General features: G+C 42.7%; 1 protein-coding gene across 2 annotated transcripts in view; it reads right to left on the bottom strand.

Moving 5' to 3' along the window:
- SETD2 (SET domain containing 2, histone lysine methyltransferase) overlaps nt 1-19,594 on the bottom strand; it is a 284,758-nt gene that overhangs the window by 55,604 nt on the left and 209,560 nt on the right. Inside the window, exons 16-17 of one of the 2 annotated variants that reach the window (XM_053713722.1) lie at nt 7,582-8,257; nt 6,725-6,859 (exon numbers count right to left, since the gene is read on the bottom strand). In XM_053713722.1, coding sequence (XP_053569697.1) covers nt 6,725-6,859; nt 7,582-8,257 — 811 coding nt within the window. Of the gene's footprint in view, nt 1-6,724; nt 6,860-7,581; nt 8,261-19,594 lie in introns of both variants that reach the window. The other variant, XM_053713721.1, reaches the window with a different exon arrangement.

A 19,594-nucleotide genomic window follows, 5' to 3' on the forward strand; every position in this document is an offset into this window, starting at 1 on the left:
CGTTTTAAAATAAAACCGTTACTGTCACTTTAAATTTTAAACTGAACACACTTTATTACTGCAATTGCGAAAAAGTATGAAGGAATTGTTCAAAATTCACCAAAATTTCACCACAGTGTCTTAAAGCCTTAAAAGTATTGCACACCAAATTTGGAAGCTTTAACCCTTAAAATAACGGAACCTGAGCCGTTTTTATATTTAACCCCTTTACAGTCCCTGGAATCTGCTTTGCTGAGACCCAACCAAGCCCAAAGGGGAATACGATACCAAATAATGCCTTCAGAAAGACTTTTCTATGTATCAGAGCTCCACACACATGCAGCTGCATGTCATGCTGTTCTCAAAAACAAGTGCGCCATACCGGCGCGAAAATGAGGCTCTGACTATGATTAGGGAAAGCCCCAATAGAATAAAGTGTCTAAAACAGTGCCTGCCGATATTATTTTACAAAAAATACCCAGATTAAATGATTCCTCAAGGCTAAATATGTGTAAATATGATCGATTTAGCCCAGAAAATGTCTACAGTCTTAATAAGCCCTTGTGAAGCCCTTATTTACTGTGTGAATAAAAATGGCTTACCGGATCCCATAGGGAAAATGACAGCTTCCAGCATTACATCGTCTTGTTAGAATGTGTCATACCTCAAGCAGCAAAAGACTGCTCACTGTTCCCCCAACTGAAGTTAATTCCTCTCAACAGTCCTGTGTGGAACAGCCATGGATTTTAGTAACGGTTGCTAAAATCATTTTCCTCATACAAACAGAAATCTTCATCTCTTTCTGTTTCAGAGTAAATAGTACATACCAGCACTATTTTAAAATAACAAACTCTTGATTGAATAATAAAAACTACAGTTAAACACTAAAAAACTCTAAGCCATCTCCGTGGAGATGTTGCCTGTACAACGGCAAAGAGAATGACTGGGGTAGGCGGAGCCTAGGAGGGATCATGTGACCAGCTTTGCTGGGCTCTTTGCCATTTCCTGTTGGGGAAGAGAATATCCCACAAGTAAGGATGACGCCGTGGACCGGACACACCTATGTTGGAGAAAGTGTGAAGAGACGACCAAATTGCAGCCTTGCAAATCTGTTCAACAGAAGCATCATTTTTAAATGCCCATGAGGAAGCCACAGCCCTAGTAGAATGAGCCGTAATTCTTTCAGGAGGCTGCTGTCCAGCAGTCTCATATGCAAAACGGATGATACTCTTCAGCCAAAAAGAAAGAGGTAGCCGTAGCTTTCTGGCCCCTAAGTTTTCCAGAAAAAAAAACAAATAATGAAGATGATTGACGAAAATCTTTAGTCGCCTGCAAGTAAAACTTCAGGGAACTTCTTAGAAGAAGGATTAGGATACAAGGAAGGAACAACAATTTCCTGATTAATATTCTTATTAGAAACAACCTTAGGAAGAAAAGCATATTTGGTACATAACACCACCTTATCAGAATGGAAAATAAGATAAGGAGAATCACATTGTAAAGCTGAAAGCTCAGAAACTCTGCGAGCAGAAGAAATAGCAACCAAAAATAAAACTTTCCAAGATAACAACTTAATATCTATGGAATGCATAGGTTCAAACAGAACCCCTTGAAGAACATTAAGAACTAAATTCAAACTCCAAGGAAGGAGCAATTGGTCTACACACAGGCCTGATTCTAGTCCAAGCCTGACAAAAAGATTGATGTCTGGAACATCTGCCAGACGTTTAGAATAGCAAAATAGACAAAGCAGAAATCTGTCCCTTTAAGGAACTTGCTGACAACCCTTTCTCCAATCCTTGGAGAAAAGATAAAATCCTGAGAATCCCAACCCTACTCCATGAGTAGCCCTTGGATTCGAACCAATTAGGATATTTACGCCATATCTTATGGTAAATCTTTCTAGTAGAAGGCTTACGTGCCTGAATCAAAGTATCAATGACCGAATCAGAGAACCATCGCTTAGATAAAATTAAGCGTTCAATCTCCAAGCAAACAGCTGCAGAGAAAATAGATTCAGATGATGGAAAGGTCCCTGAATGAGAAGGTCCTGCCTCAATGGAAGCTTCCATGATGACCAGATCGGCATACCAAGTCCTGCGAGGCCACGCAGGAGCGATGAGAATCACCGAAGCCCTCTCCTGTTTGATCCGAGCAATCACCCGGGGAAGGAGAGCAAACGGTGGAAACACATAAGCTAGGTTGAAAGACCAAGGCACTGCCAATCAGTACGGCCTGAGCATCCCTCGACCTGGATCCGCCCACTGAATTATCTTGGCTACTTCTGTCATCTCTAAGGAACTCCATGTTCCTCCCTGATGATTGATGTAAGCTAGAGTCGTGATGTTGTCCGACTGGAATCTGATGAATTTGGCCAAAGCCAACTGAGGCCAAGCCTGAAGCGCATTGAATATTGCTCTCAACTCCAGAATATTGATGGGAAGTAGAGACTCCGACTGAGTCCACACACCCTGAGCCTTCAGTGAGTTCCAGACTGCACCCCATCCTATCAGGCAGGGTCCGTTGTCACTATCACCCATGAGGGTCTGCGGAAGCACGTCCCTTGGGACAGATGATCCGGCGACAACCACCAAAGAAGAGAGTCCCTTGTCTCCTGATCCAGATCTATTTGAGGAGACAAATTTGCATAATCTCCATTCCACTGTCTGAGCATGCTCAGTTGTAGAGGTCTGAGATGAAAATGAGCAAACGGAATGATGTCCATTTCTGCCACCATCACCCCAATTGCCTCCATGCACTGAGCCACTGACGGCCGAGGATTGGACTGAAGGGTTCGGCATGTATTCAGAATCTTTAACTTTCTGACTTCCGTCAAAAAGATTTTCATGGATAGAGAGTCGATTAGAGTTCCCAGGAAAGGAACCCTTGTCTGTGGAATTAGTGAACTCTTTTCTAGATTCACCTTCCACCCGTGAGTCCTTAGAAAGGACAGAACAATTTCGGTATGAGACTTCGTTAGCTGATAAGACGACGCTTGGATCAGAATATCGTCCAGATAAGGCGCCACTGCAATGCCCCGCGGCCTCAGAACCGCTAGCAAAGACCCCAGAACCTTTGTGAAAATTCTGGGTGCCGTGGCCAGACCGAAAGGAAGGGCCACAAACTGAAAATGTTTGTCCAGAAAGGCAACCTCAAGAACTTGTGATGATCTCTGTGGATAGGAATATGAAGATATGCATCCTTTAAGTCCACGGTAGTCATATATTGACCCTCCTGGATCAATGGAAGAATGATCCGAATAGTCTCCATCTTGAAGGATGGAACTCTGAGAAACTTGTTTAGACTTTTTAGATCTAAAATGGGTCGGAACGTTTCCTTTTTTTTGGGAGCTACAAAGAGATTTGAATAAAACCCCTTGCCCCTGTTCCTGTATTGGAACGTGGCAAATTACTCCCATGGAAGAGAGATCTCTTAAACAGCGTAATAACGTCTCTCTTTTTACCTGGTCGACAGACAATCGTGAAAGAAGAAACCTTCCTCTGGGGAAGGAATTTTTGAACTCCAACTGATACCCTTGAGACACAATTTCTAGTGTCCAGGAATCCTGAACGTCTCTTATCCAATCCTGGACAAAGAGAGAAAGTCTGCCCCTACGAGATCCGGTCCCGGATCGGGGACCGTCCCTTCATGCTGTCTTGGTAGTAGCAGCAGGCTTCTTGGGTTGTTTACCCTTGTTCCAAGACTGGTTGGGTCTCCATGTGGACTTGGCTTGTGAATAATTCCCTTCCTGTTTAGTGGAAGAGGAGACTCCCTTGAAATTTCGAAAGGAACGAAAATTACTCTGTCGTCCCCTTTGCTTAGATGTTTTATCTTGAGGGAGGAGGTGACCCTTACCTCCTGTAATGTCAGAAATGATCTCTTTCAAGTCAGGCCCGAACAGGGTTTTTCCCTGGAAAGGAATAGCCAAAAGCTTGGATTTAGAGGACAAATCCGCAGAACAAGATTTTAACCATAAGGCTCTTTGTGCTAAGATGGAGAATCCCGAACTCTTAGCCGCCAATTTGGTGATCTGAAAGGAAGCATCCGTAATTAAAGAATTAGCCAGCTTAAGGTCCTTAATTATATCCTGTATTTCTTCCAAAGAAGTCTCAGTCCTAAGAGACTCCTCTAGAGCGTCAAAACAAAAAGCAGCCACAGTCATGACAGTTACAATGCAGGCCGCCAGGTGCAATAGGAACCCTTGATGAACATAGAGTTTTTTTGAGAAGACCCTCCAACTTCTTATCCATGGGGTCTTTGAAAGCACAACTGTCCTCGATAGGGATAGTTGTACGCTTAGCCAGGGTAGAGATAGCTCCCTCCACCTTAGGGATCGTCTGCAAAGAATCCCGAACGGTGTCAGACATAGGGTACATTTTCTTAAAAATAGGGGAAGGGGAGAACGGGATACCCGGTCTTTCCCATTCCCTTGCAATAATGTCAGAAATTCTCTTAGGAACCGGAAAAATGTCAGAATAAGAAGGAACCTCCAAATATCTGTCCATCTTACTAAATTTCTCTGGCGGAACCACAATAGAGTCACAGTCGTCCAGTGTCACCAAAACCTCTCGTAATAAAAGTCGGAGGTGTTCAAGCTTAAACCCAAATCTTTCGGGGGCAATGCACATCCTGAGTCAGACAGTTCCCCCTCAGACAGAGCCTCCATACCCCCCAATTCAGAGTCCTGGGAGGGTACATCGGAGATTGCCATCAAAGCATCAGAAGTCGCAGGGACCGCATGGGCCTCTTTCCTACTGTGTTTGCCTTGCAACGCTGGCAACTTAGATAAAACTTCTGAAAGGGTGGAGGACATAACTGCAGCCATATCCTGCAGAGTGAATGAAGCACAGCGTCACCTGAGCGGGCGTTAAAGGCTGTGACGCTTGGGGAGAAAGTTGCGGCATACCCCGAGTCTCAGCAGTCTGAGCAACATCCTTAGATATACTTGCATTAAAGAAAATTTGTTCTTTAAACTGTAAAGCCCTCTCAGTACATGAGGGGCAAAAAGGAATAGAGGGTTCCACATTGGCATCTAAACACATAGAATATGTACTGTCCTGAAGATCAGCCATGACAAAAGATAATTAAAGGCAATATTGGTCGTGGTTCACTGAGATAAACTGTAAATAAAACAAGCATCTAATATAAATGAAAACAAATATGTGCCTTTAAAAAATAAAACGGTACAATTTTTACTGCTCAGCACTAGATATGTAAAAGCAGGAAAACACCGTTAGGTTACACTAGCTTTACTTAAGCAAGTAGCCAATATGATCTACACGCTAAATGAGAGAAAAGCCTGAGGGACAGAAATTTGCACTTGCACATAGCCACAGCTCTGCTGTGGCGCCTACCTGTCCCCACGACCAACAAATAGCACTCCGTGAACTGCGTGCCTAAGACCGCTTGTAAATATGACTGAAACAAGCAGACTTAGGAGACACCGGAGCCTCGAGGTACACTGCCGTCGGAACCCGGATATCAACTGCGCGGCTAAGCGTGCAAACGTTAAGCCCCGCCCTTCGTGGGCGGTAGACTAACCCCGATAATAAGGACCGCATGGGGAAAACAAAAGTCGGATAGAAAAGACTTTTGAATAAACAATGTGCCCCCTCGAAATGTCCTGTGCCTGTCATATGTTAAGGAATAAAATTGGAGTAAGAACTCCTTAAACAGTCCCCAGCGTCAAGCCCACATTCAATGTGCAATTGTAATGCAACCGGGCTAATACCATTAAAAAGTCCACTGTTACCTCACAGCTGAATTAGCTCACATAATAAAGGGGGGAAACATCCATGCATATAAATTACTCTTGCAAGTTGATTACCCCTTCCTGGGGTAGGAAATAATGGCCAGTCTGTTCTGAGCTACACCGTCTCCCCAGAATCAAAAGACTGTACATACCTCAATGCTGAGCGCAGCATGAACCTGTCCCACACGAAGAAGAGGACCTTTTCATCACCTCCTGCAGATCTGTGGGGACAAACAGGGTCTTAGATAATATCTGCTAAGACCATCAGCAGGGCAGCAAACAGTATGGGAGGCGCAGAGAGAATGTAGAATCTCCCCAGTTTCCATTGCTGAAAGACCTGTAGCTTTACCCCTGAGAAAAATAGCACTCACTGGTACCATTTAAAAATTATAAACTCTTGACTGAAGAATCTAAACTAACACCTCACTTTACCTCTTCCTATCACTAACACAGGCAAAGAGAATGACTGGAGTGGGAGGGAAGGGAGGAGCTATATATAGAGCTCTGCTATGGTGCTCTTTGCCTCCTCCTGCTGACCAGGAGGCGATATCCCATAAGTAAGGATGAAATCCGTGGACTCGTCGTATCTTGTAAAAGAAATTGGGTTCAGTGTCCCTTTAATGTTAAATTCCCAATAGTAATGAATGAATGAGTGAACTCTCCATGCCATTGGAAAGAAAGATATTTTATAAAATTGTGAAGTGCCAGAATTAACTGTACTTAAAATATAAATGGAATATTTATTTTTTATTTCTATGCAGCAAATTCTTCACAAATCATTTACAGAATTAATATTAACCAAATATTTTTCCATTTTATTGCCCTCCTGAAATTAATGGCATATGGTAATGTGATCAAGAAGACAATATGATTGTGGGATAACAAATTATTGTTGCTGCAACTACAGTACAGCTGTGCCACAAGACACTACAATAAGAAGCCACAGAAAATGACATTGGTCTGCGTACGGTAGTATGCTTTATCTTTGCCTACCTGCTGCAGTGCTTGAGGCTGACCTGGATCTACGATCGTGGTCACTATGGGTGCCTGCTGCATTACCAGCCCCTGGGGGTGAGGTGCGTAGATCTGCTGGTTAGGGATATACTGCAAGCCGGGTTGTGGGTAGCTCTAAAAGGTAACACAAATGGCTTTTAGTAGAGAACACATGTTGAGACACAGAAGACAGGACAAACATTTATCTTGCTACACTATAGCGACGACTTAATGTCTATTTAACGCACATCATTTATTTTTTATTAAGATCTGAACTTGTGAAACTGCAGACACGTTTGAAGGTACACTACTACATATTTTTGAAAGTAGAGGAGGAGACTAGCCCCCTAGAAACACACCCCTGAGATTGGGGATACAGGTCTATGATTACGGCCAATAGGGCTGAAACGCGTAAGACTGTTTTCATCTTACCTTGCTACACTGTTTTATTTACCTAATAAAGTGTTAAATCGTTTTAACATATTACCTGGATGCTCCTTTCTCTACTCCCCCTACCCCCCCCCCTTTTTTTTTTAAAGTAAATAAATTAAAAAGAAAAATCTATCCATAAATACACATTTTTACTGCTTTAAGGACCATGTGGCTATCTATCTCTTTTGGTCTTTAAAAAAAATAAAACTTGAATATTTTCATCTTCTAAATTCTTAAGGAGATGGATTTTGGCAAGCTAGTTTACCATCACTAGTTCTGAACTATCTGAATTAGGTTACTACAATGCCATCAACCACTCCTACTAGGAATCCACTACCTATAGCTACTACTCTTTCTGTAAAGTATAACTTAATTATCTAAAGTCTGACAGGTGACCTTTATTACCAGTATACTAGATGTGTTACCTGTACAATGGGCGGTGCAGTCTGCGGGTAAGGGGTGGTGACACCATACACGGTTTGGCATGGTTGTCCTTGGTAGTAGATGGTGGACTGTGAGGGAGCAGGCGAGTACTGAGGCTGGGATTGCTGCTGCACTGCCACTGCTTGATGGTTGGGGTCCCAGACTCCATAACTCTGGGCAGGTACAGTGTTAGGTGGTGGCCCTGGAATAACAGCCATATTAGGCTCCTGAGGGACAAGGGCTTCGCTCTGGGCTACATACTGCTGCGTTGAAATGTCCATAGGGGCTGCTACATGTTGCACCATAGGAACTTGTTGTGGGGTCACCATGGCTGGATTTACAGCCATAGCCTGGGAGGGGTCATAACTGTTAGGCGACATGTCTACTGGAGGAGTGGGTAATAGCACCTTCCCCGCATTCGGGTTTATGGAATTCAAGTAGGGCTGGTGGGGATAACCTTGAGGGTAGGTAATGAAAGGTGGAGGCAGCTGGGCATTATATGGAATGGACTCATAAGGGATAGGGGATGCGATGCCGAGGTTCTGCATTTGCTGCTGTTGCTTTTGGGCTTCCCGTTGAGCCACCTCTTGCTCAAACAGCTTCCTGCGTTCCTCTGTGGACAGCTTTTTCCTTTCCTGGTTCCGGCCCTTCTTCTTGGAGGAAACTGGGGTATCGTATCTGCTAAAAAAAGTAAATAGGCTTTAATGGGAACCTCACAAATATTCTCTCAATCCTATAGCGAGACTTGAAATTAAACCATAAAACAACATTAGTCTATCATACAACCTATATACTATATAGTTCCCCCATGTCAGACCATCATTATGTAGTAGTAAGTGCTAAAGGAACATTTAGATATAAACAAAAAAAACATAAAATTATGCTTACCTGATAATTTTCACAGCCGCATTCATTACTTATGAGAAACAAGAACCCGGCCACCAGGAGGAGGCAAAGACCCACCAGCCAAAGGCCCAAACACTCCTCCCACCTCCCCCAGTCATTCAGCCGAGGAACAAGTAACAGTGGAAGAAGCATCAAGGTGAAAAGGTGCCAGAAGATGAAACAACATCTAATGGGAAAGATTCCACAGCCACATTCATTACTTATGGGAAATTTATATCCAAGCCAAAGAGGATACAGAATGCAAAAACAGGAGGGTAAGAAGGCACTTACCGAAAAAAACATAATTTATGTAAGAACTTACCTGATAAATTCATTTCTTTCATATTAGCAAGAGTCCATGAGCTAGTGACTTATGGGATATACATTCCTACCAGGAGGGGCAAAGTTTCCCAAACCTCAAAATGCCTATAAATACACCCCTCACCACACCCACAATTCAGAATAGCCAAGAAGTCGGGTGATAAGAAAAAAGTGCGAAAGCATATAAAACAAGGAATTGGAATAATTGTGCTTTATACAAAAAAATCATAACCACCACAAAAAAGGGCGGGCCTCATGGACTCCTGCTAATATGAAAGAAATGAATTTATCAGGTAAGTTCTTACATAAATTATGTTTTCTTTCATGTAATTAGCAAGAGTCCATGAGCTAGTGACGTATGGGATAATGATTACCCAAGATGTGGATCTTTCCACACAAGAGTCACTAGAGAGGGAGGGATAAAATAAAGACAGCCAATTCCTGCTGAAAATAATCCACACCCAAAATAAAGTTTAACGAAAAACATAAGCAGAAGATTCAAACTGAAACCGCTGCCTGAAGTACTTTTCTACCAAAAACTGCTTCAGAAGAAGAAAATACATCAAAATGGTAGAATTTAGTAAAAGTATGCAAAGAGGACCAAGTTGCTGCTTTGCAAATCTGATCAACCGAAGCTTCATTCCTAAACGCCCAGGAAGTAGAAACTGACCTAGTAGAATGAGCTGTAATTCTCTGAGGCGGAGTTTTACCCGACTCAACATAGGCAAGATGAATTAAAGATTTCAACCAAGATGCCAAAGAAATGGCAGAAGCTTTCTGGCCTTTTCTAGAACCGGAAAAGATAACAAATAGACTAGAAGTCTTTCTGAAAGATTTAGTAGCTTCAACATAATATTTCAAAGCTCTAACAACATCCAAAGAATGCAACGATTTCTCCTTAGAATTCTTAGGATTAGGACATAATGAAGGAACCACAATTTCTCTACTAATGTTGTTGGAATTCACAACTTTAGGTAAAAATTCAAAAGAAGTTCGCAACACCGCCTTATCCTGATGAAAAATCAGAAAAGGAGACTCACAAGAAAGAGCAGATAATTCAGAAACTCTTCTGGCAGAAGAGATGGCCAAAAGGAACAAAACTTTCCAAGAAAGTAATTTAATGTCCAATGAATGCATAGGTTCAAACGGAGGAGCTTGAAGAGCCCTCAGAACCAAATTCAAACTCCAAGGAGGAGAAATTGACTTAATGACAGGTTTTATACGAACCAAAGCAATGAATATCAGGAAGAATAGCAATCTTTCTGTGAAAAAGAACAGAAAGAGCAGAGATTTGTCCTTTCAAGGAACTTGCGGACAAACCTTTATCTAAACCATCCTGAAGAAACTGTAAAATTCTCGGAATTCTAAAAGAATGCCAAGAAAAATGATGAGAAATACACCAAGAAATATAAGTCTTCCAGACTCTATAATATATCTCTCTAGATACAGATTTACGAGCCTGTAACATAGTATTAATCACAGCGTCAGAGAAACCTCTTTGACGAAGAATCAAGCGTTCAATCTCCATACCTTTAAATTTAAGGATTTCAGATCCTGATGGAAAAAAGGACCTTGTGACAGAAGGTCTGGTCTTAACGGAAGAGTCCACGGTTGGCAAGAGGCCATCCGGACAAGATCCGCATACCAAAACCTGTGAGGCCATGCCGGAGCTACCAGCAGAACAAACGAGCATTCCTTCAGAATCTTGGAGATTACTCTTGGAAGAAGAACTAGAGGCGGAAAGATATAGGCAGGATGATACTTCCAAGGAAGTGATAATGCATCCACTGCCTCCGCCTGAGGATCCCGGGATCTGGACAGATACCTGGGAAGTTTCTTGTTTAGATGGGACGCCATCAAATCTATTTCTGGAAGTTCCCACATTTGAACGATCTGAAGAAATACCTCTGGGTGAAGAGACCATTCGCCCGGATGCAACGTTTGGCGACTGAGATAATCCGCTTCCCAATTGTCTACACCTGGGATATGAACCGCAGAGATTAGACAGGAGCTGGATTCCGCCCAAACCAAAATTCGAGATACTTCTTTCATAGCCAGAGGACTGTGAGTTCCTCCTTGATGATTGATGTATGCCACAGTTGTGACATTGTCTGTCTGAAAACAAATGAACGATTCTCTCTTCAGAAGAGGCCAAGACTGAAGAGCTCTGAAAATTGCACGGAGTTCCAAAATATTGATCGGTAATCTCACCTCCTGAGATTCCCAAACTCCTTGTGCCGTCAGAGATCCCCACACAGCTCCCCAACCTGTGAGACTTGCATCTGTTGAAATTACAGTCCAGGTCGGAAGCACAAAAGAAGCCCCCTGAATTAAACGATGGTGATCTGTCCACCACGTTAGAGAGTGTCGAACAATCGGTTTTAAAGATATTAATTGAGATATCTTTGTGTAATCCTTGCACCATTGATTCAGCATACAGAGCAGAAGAGGTCGCATGTGAAAACGAGCAAAGGGGATCGCGTCCGATGCAGCAGTCATAAGACCTAGAATTTCCATGCAAAAGGCTACCGAAGGGAATGATTGTGACTGAAGGTTTCGACAAGCTGCCATCAGTTTTAGACGCCTCTTGTCTGTTAAAGACAGAGTCATGGACACTGAATCTATTTGGAAACCCAGAAAGGTTACCCTTGTCTGAGGAATCAATGAACTTTTTGGTAAATTGATCCTCCAACCATGATCTTGAAGAAACAACACAAGTCGATTCGTATGAAATTCTGCTAAATGTAAAGACTGAGCAAGTACCAAGATATCGTCCAAATAAGGAAATACCACAATACCCTGTTCTCTGATTACAGACAGAAGGGCACCGAGAACCTTTGTAAAAATTCTTGGAGCTGTAGCAAGGCCAAACGGCAGAGCCACAAACTGGTAATGCTTGTCCAGAAAAGAGAATCTCAGGAACCGATAATGATCCGGATGAATCGGAATATGCAGATATGCATCCTGTAAATCTATTGTGGACATATAATTCCCTTGCTGAACAAAAGGCAAGATAGTCCTTACAGTTACCATCTTGAACGTTGGTATCCTTACATAACGATTCAATATTTTTAGATCCAGAACTGGTCTGAAGGAATTCTCCTTCTTTGGTACAATGAAGAGATTTGAATAAAACCCCATCCCCTGTTCCTGAACTGGAACTGGCATAATTACTCCAGTCAACTCTAGATATGAAACACAATTCAGAAATGCTTGAGCTTTTACTGGATTTACTGGGACACGGGAAAGAAAAAATCTCTTTGCAGGAGGTCTCACCTTGAAACCAATTCTGTACCCTTCTGAAACAATGTTCTGAATCCAAAGATTGTGAACAGAATTGATCCAAATTTCTTTGAACAAACGTAACCTGCCCCCTACCAGCTGAGCTGGAATGAGGGCCGCACCTTCATGTGGACTTAGAAGCAGGCTTTGCCTTTCTGGCTGGCTTGGATTTATTCCAGATTGGAGATGGTTTCCAAACTGAAACTGCTCCTGAGGATGAAGGATCAGGTTTTTGTTCTTTGTTGAAACGAAAGGAACGAAAACTATTATTAGCTCTGTTTTTACCCTTAGATTTTTTTATCCTGTGGTAAAAAAGTTCCTTTCCCACCAGTAACAGTTGAAATAATAGAATCCAACTGAGAACCAAATAATTTGTTACCCTGGAAAGAAATGGAAAGTAGAGTTGATTTAGAAGCCATATCAGCATTCCAAGTTTTAAGCCATAAAGCTCTTCTAGCTAAAATAGCTAGAGACATAAACCTGACATCAACCCTGATAATATCAAAGATGGCATCACAGATAAAATTATTAGCATGCTGAAGAAGAATAATAATATCATGAGAATCATGATGTGTTACTTGTTGCGCTAAGGTTTCCAACCAAAAAGTTGAAGCTGCAGCAACATCAGCCAAAGATATAGCAGGTCTAAGAAGATTACCTGAACACAGATAAGCTTTTCTTAGAAAGGATTCAATTTTCCTATCTAAAGGATCCTTAAACGAAGTACCATCTGACGTAGGAATAGTAGTACGTTTAGCAAGGGTAGAAATAGCCCCATCAACTTTAGGGATTTTGTCCCAAAATTCTAATCTGTCAGACGGCACAGGATATAATTGCTTAAAACGTTTAGAAGGAGTAAATGAATTACCCAATTTATCCCATTCTTTGGAAATTACTGCAGAAATAGCATTAGGAACAGGAAAAACTTCTGGAATAACCACAGGAGATTTAAATACCTTATCCAAACGTTTAGAATTAGTATCAAGAGGACCAGAATCCTCTATTTCTAAAGCAATTAGAACTTCTTTAAGTAAAGAACGAATAAATTCCATTTTAAATAAATATGAAGATTTATCAGCATCAACCTCTGAGACAGAATCCTCTGAACCAGAAGAGTCATCAGAATCAGAATGATGATGTTCATTTAAAAATTCATCTGTAGGGAGAGAAGTTTTAAAAGATTTTTTACGTTTACTAGAAGGAGAAAACAGAATTTATGTTTACCTGATAAATTACTTTCTCCAACGGTGTGTCCGGTCCACGGCGTCATCCTTACTTGTGGGATATTCTCTTCCCCAACAGGAAATGGCAAAGAGCCCAGCAAAGCTGGTCACATGATCCCTCCTAGGCTCCGCCTACCCCAGTCATTCGACCGACGTTAAGGAGGAATATTTGCATAGGAGAAACCATATGATACCGTGGTGACTGTAGTTAAAGAAAATAAATTATCAGACCTGATTAAAAAACCAGGGCGGGCCGTGGACCGGACACACCGTTGGAGAAAGTAATTTATCAGGTAAACATAAATTCTGTTTTCTCCAACATAGGTGTGTCCGGTCCACGGCGTCATCCTTACTTGTGGGAACCAATACCAAAGCTTTAGGACACGGATGATGGGAGGGAGCAAATCAGGTCACCTAGATGGAAGGCACCACGGCTTGCAAAACCTTTCTCCCAAAAATAGCCTCAGAAGAAGCAAAAGTATCAAACTTGTAAAATTTGGTAAAAGTGTGCAGTGAAGACCAAGTCGCTGCCCTACATATCTGATCAACAGAAGCCTCGTTCTTGAAGGCCCATGTGGAAGCCACAGCCCTAGTGGAATGAGCTGTGATTCTTTCGGGAGGCTGCCGTCCGGCAGTCTCGTAAGCCAATCTGATGATGCTTTTAATCCAAAAAGAGAGAGAGGTAGAAGTTGCTTTTTGACCTCTCCTTTTACCGGAATAAACAACAAACAAGGAAGATGTTTGTCTAAAATCCTTTGTAGCATCTAAATAGAATTTTAGAGCGCGAACAACATCCAAATTGTGCAACAAACGTTCCTTCTTCGAAACTGGTTTCGGACACAGAGAAGGTACGATAATCTCCTGGTTAATGTTTTTGTTAGAAACAACTTTTGGAAGAAAACCAGGTTTAGTACGTAAAACCACCTTATCTGCATGGAACACCAGATAAGGAGGAGAACACTGCAGAGCAGATAATTCTGAAACTCTTCTAGCAGAAGAAATTGCAACCAAAAACAAAACTTTCCAAGATAATAACTTAATATCAACGGAATGTAAGGGTTCAAACGGAACCCCCTGAAGAACTGAAAGAACTAAGTTGAGACTCCAAGGAGGAGTCAAAGGTTTGTAAACAGGCTTGATTCTAACCAGAGCCTGAACAAAGGCTTGAACATCTGGCACAGCTGCCAGCTTTTTGTGAAGTAACACAGACAAGGCAGAAATCTGTCCCTTCAGGGAACTTGCAGATAATCCTTTTTCCAATCCTTCTTGAAGGAAGGATAGAATCTTAGGAATCTTAACCTTGTCCCAAGGGAATCCTTTAGATTCACACCAACAGATATATTTTTTCCAAATTTTGTGGTAAATCTTTCTAGTTACAGGCTTTCTGGCCTGAACAAGAGTATCGATAACAGAATCTGAGAACCCTCGCTTCGATAAGATCAAGCGTTCAATCTCCAAGCAGTCAGCTGGAGTGAGACCAGATTCGGATGTTCGAACGGACCTTGAACAAGAAGGTCTCGTCTCAAAGGTAGCTTCCATGGTGGAGCCGATGACATATTCACCAGATCTGCATACCAAGTCCTGCGTGGCCACGCAGGAGCTATCAAGATCACCGACGCCCTTTCCTGATTGATCCTGGCTACCAGCCTGGGGATGAGAGGAAACGGCGGGAATACATAAGCTAGTTTGAAGGTCCAAGGTGCTACTAGTGCATCCACTAGAGCCGCCTTGGGATCCCTGGATCTGGACCCGTAGCAAGGAACTTTGAAGTTCTGACGAGAGGCCATCAGATCCATGTCTGGAATGCCCCACAGTTGAGTGACTTGGGCAAAGATTTCCGGATGGAGTTCCCACTCCCCCGGATGCAATGTCTGACGACTCAGAAAATCCGCTTCCCAATTTTCCACTCCTGGGATGTGGATAGCAGACAGGTGGCAGGAGTGAGACTCCGCCCATAGAATGATTTTGGTCACTTCTTCCATCGCCAGGGAACTCCTTGTTCCCCCCTGATGGTTGATGTACGCAACAGTTGTCATGTTGTCTGATTGAAACCGTATGAACTTGGCCCTCGCTAGCTGAGGCCAAGCCTCTAGAGCATTGAATATCGCTCTCAGTTCCAGAATATTTATCGGTAGAAGAGATTCTTCCCGAGACCAAAGACCCTGAGCTTTCAGGGATCCCCAGACCGCGCCCCAGCCCATCAGACTGGCGTCGGTCGTGACAATGACCCACTCTGGTCTGCGGAAGGTCATCCCTTGTGACAGGTTGTCCAGGGACAGCCACCAACGGAGTGAGTCTCTGGTCCTCTGATTTACTTGTATCCTTGGAGACAAGTTTGTATAGTCCCCATTCCACTGACTGAGCATGCACAGTTGTAATGGTCTTAGATGAATGCGCGCAAAAGGAACTATGTCCATTGCCGCTACCATCAAACCTATCACTTCCATGCACTGCGCTATGGAAGGAAGAGGAACGGAATGAAGTATCTGACAAGAGTCTAGAAGTTTTGTTTTTCTGGCCTCTGTCAGAAAAATCCTCATTTCTAAGGAGTCTATTATTGTTCCCAAGAAGGGAACCCTTGTTGACGGAGATAGAGAACTCTTTTCCACGTTCACTTTCCATCCATGAGATCTGAGAAAGGCCAGGACGATGTCCGTGTGAGCCTTTGCTTGAGGAAGGGACGACGCTTGAATCAGAATGTCGTCCAAGTAAGGTACTACAGCAATGCCCCTTGGTCTTAGCACAGCTAGAAGGGACCCTAGTACCTTTGTGAAAATCCTTGGAGCAGTGGCTAATCCGAAAGGAAGCGCCACGAACTGGTAATGCTTGTCCAGGAATGCGAACCTTAGGAACCGATGATGTTCCTTGTGGATAGGAATATGTAGATACGCATCCTTTAAATCCACCGTGGTCATGAATTGACCTTCCTGGATGGAAGGAAGAATTGTTCGAATGGTTTCCATTTTGAACGATGGAACCTTGAGAAACTTGTTTAAGATCTTGAGATCTAAGATTGGTCTGAACGTTCCCTCTTTTTTGGGAACTATGAACAGATTGGAGTAGAACCCCATCCCTTGTTCTCCTAATGGAACAGGATGAATCACTCCCATTTTTAACAGGTCTTCTACACAACGTAAGAATGCCTGTCTTTTTATGTGGTCTGAAGACAACTGAGACCTGTGGAACCTCCCCCTTGGGGGAAGCCCCTTGAATTCCAGAAGATAACCTTGGGAGACTATTTCTAGCGCCCAAGGATCCAGAACATCTCTTGCCCAAGCCTGAGCGAAGAGAGAGAGTCTGCCCCCCACCAGATCCGGTCCCGGATCGGGGGCCAACATTTCATGCTGTCTTGGTAGCAGTGGCAGGTTTCTTGGCCTGCTTTCCCTTGTTCCAGCCTTGCATTGGTCTCCAAGCTGGCTTGGCTTGAGAAGTATTACCCTCTTGCTTAGAGGACGTAGCACTTTGGGCTGGTCCGTTTCTACGAAAGGGACGAAAATTAGGTTTATTTTTGGCCTTGAAAGGCCGATCCTGAGGAAGGGCGTGGCCCTTACCCCCAGTGATATCAGAGATAATCTCTTTCAAGTCAGGGCCAAACAGCGTTTTCCCCTTGAAAGGAATGTTAAGTAGCTTGTTCTTGGAAGACGCATCAGCTGACCAAGATTTCAACCAAAGCGCTCTGCGCGCCACAATAGCAAACCCAGAATTCTTAGCCGCTAACCTAGCCAATTGCAAAGTGGCGTCTAGGGTGAAAGAATTAGCCAATTTGAGAGCATTGATTCTGTCCATAATCTCCTCATAAGGAGGAGAATCACTATCGACCGCCTTTACCAGCTCATCGAACCAGAAACACGCGGCTGTAGCGACAGGGACAATGCATGAAATTGGTTGTAGAAGGTAACCCTGCTGAACAAACATCTTTTTAAGTAAACCTTCTAATTTTTTATCCATAGGATCTTTGAAAGCACAACTATCTTCTATGGGTATAGTGGTGCGTTTGTTTAAAGTGGAAACCGCTCCCTCGACCTTGGGGACTGTCTGCCATAAGTCCTTTCTGGGGTCGACCATAGGAAACAATTTTTTAAAAATGGGGGGAGGGATGAAAGGAATACCGGGCCTTTCCCATTCTTTATTTACAATGTCCGCCACCCGCTTGGGTATAGGAAAAGCTTCTGGGAGCCCCGGGACCTCTAGGAACTTGTCCATTTTACATAGTTTCTCTGGGATGACCAACTTGTCACAATCATCCAGAGTGGATAATACCTCCTTAAGCAGAATGCGGAGATGTTCCACTTAAATTTAAACGTAATCACATCAGGTTCAGCTTGTTGAGAAATGTTCCCTGAATCAGTAATTTCTCCCTCAGACAAAACCTCCCTGGCCCCATCAGACTGGTTTAGGGGCCCTTCAGAACCATTATTATCAGCGTCGTCATGCTCTTCAGTATCTAAAACAGAGCAGTCGCGCTTACGCTGATAAGTGTGCATTTTGGCTAAAATGTTTTTGACAGAATTATCCATTACAGCCGTTAATTGTTGCATAGTAAGGAGTATTGGCGCGCTAGATGTACTAGGGGCCTCCTGAGTGGGCAAGACTCGTGTAGACGAAGGAGGGAATGATGCAGTACCATGCTTACTCCCCTCACTTGAGGAATCATCTTGGGCATCATTGTCATTGTCACATAAATCACATTTATTTAAATGAATGGGAATTCTGGCTTCCCCACATTCAGAACACAGTCTATCTGGTAGTTCAGACATGTTAAACAGGCATAAACTTGATAACAAAGTACAAAAAACGTTTTAAAATAAAACCGTTACTGTCACTTTAAATTTTAAACTGAACACACTTTATTACTGCAATTGCGAAAAAATATGAAGGAATTGTTCAAAATTCACCAAAATTTCACCACAGTGTCTTAAAGCCTTAAAAGTATTGCACACCAAATTTGGAAGCTTTAACCCTTAAAATAACGGAACCGGAGCCGTTTTTAACTTTAACCCCTTTACAGTCCCTGGTATCTGCTTTGCTGAGACCCAACCAAGCCCAAAGGGGAATACGATACCAAATGACGCCTTCAGAAAGTCTTTTCTATGTATCAGAGCTCCTCACACATGCGACTGCATGTCATGCCTCTCAAAAACAAGTGCGCAACACCGGCGCGAAAATGAGGCTCTGCCTATGATTTGGGAAAGCCCCTAAGAATAAGGTGTCTAAAACAGTGCCTGCCGATATAATCTTATCAAAATACCCAGATTAAATGATTCCTCAAGGCTAAATATGTGTTAATAATGACCCAGAAAAAGTCTACAGTCTTAATAAGCCCTTGTGAAGCCCTTATTTACTATCTTAATAAACATGGCTTACCGGATCCCATAGGGAAAATGACAGCTTCCAGCATTACATCGTCTTGTTAGAATGTGTCATACCTCAAGCAGCAAGAGACTGCTCACTGTTCCCCCAACTGAAGTTAATTCCTCTCAACAGTCCTGTGTGGAACAGCCATGGATTTTAGTAACGGTTGCTAAAATCATTTTCCTCATACAAACAGAAATCTTCATCTCTTTTCTGTTTCTGAGTAAATAGTACATACCAGCACTATTTTAAAATAACAAACTCTTGATTGAATAATAAAAACTACAGTTAAACACTAAAAAACTCTAAGCCATCTCCGTGGAGATGTTGCCTGTACAACGGCAAAGAGAATGACTGGGGTAGGCGGAGCCTAGGAGGGATCATGTGACCAGCTTTGCTGGGCTCTTTGCCATTTCCTGTTGGGGAAGAGAATATCCCACAAGTAAGGATGACGCCGTGGACCGGACACACCTATGTTGGAGAAATAACAGACATAGCCTTTTTTATGGATTCAGAAACAAAATCTCTTATGTTATCAGGAACATTCTGCACCTTAGATGTTGAAGGAACTGCAACAGGCAATGGTACTTTACTAAAGGAAATATTATCTGCATTAACAAGTTTGTCATGACAATCAATACAAACAACAGCTGGAGGAATAGCTACCAAAAGTTTACAGCAGATACACTTAGCTTTGGTAGATCCAGCACTAGACAGCGATTTTCCTGTAGTATCTTCTGACTCAGATGCAACGTGAGACATCTTGCAATATGTAAGAGAAAAAACAACATATAAAGCAAAATTGATCAAATTCCTTAAATGACAGTTTCAGGAATGGGAAAAAATGCCAAAGAACAAGCTTCTAGCAACCAGAAGCAATGAAAAATGAGACTGAAATAATGTGGAGACAAAAGCGACGCCCATATTTTTTTAGCGCCAAATAAGACGCCCA

Source organism: Bombina bombina, chromosome 5 (assembly GCF_027579735.1).
Source record: "Bombina bombina isolate aBomBom1 chromosome 5, aBomBom1.pri, whole genome shotgun sequence".
Classification (NCBI taxonomy): domain Eukaryota; kingdom Metazoa; phylum Chordata; class Amphibia; order Anura; family Bombinatoridae; genus Bombina; species Bombina bombina.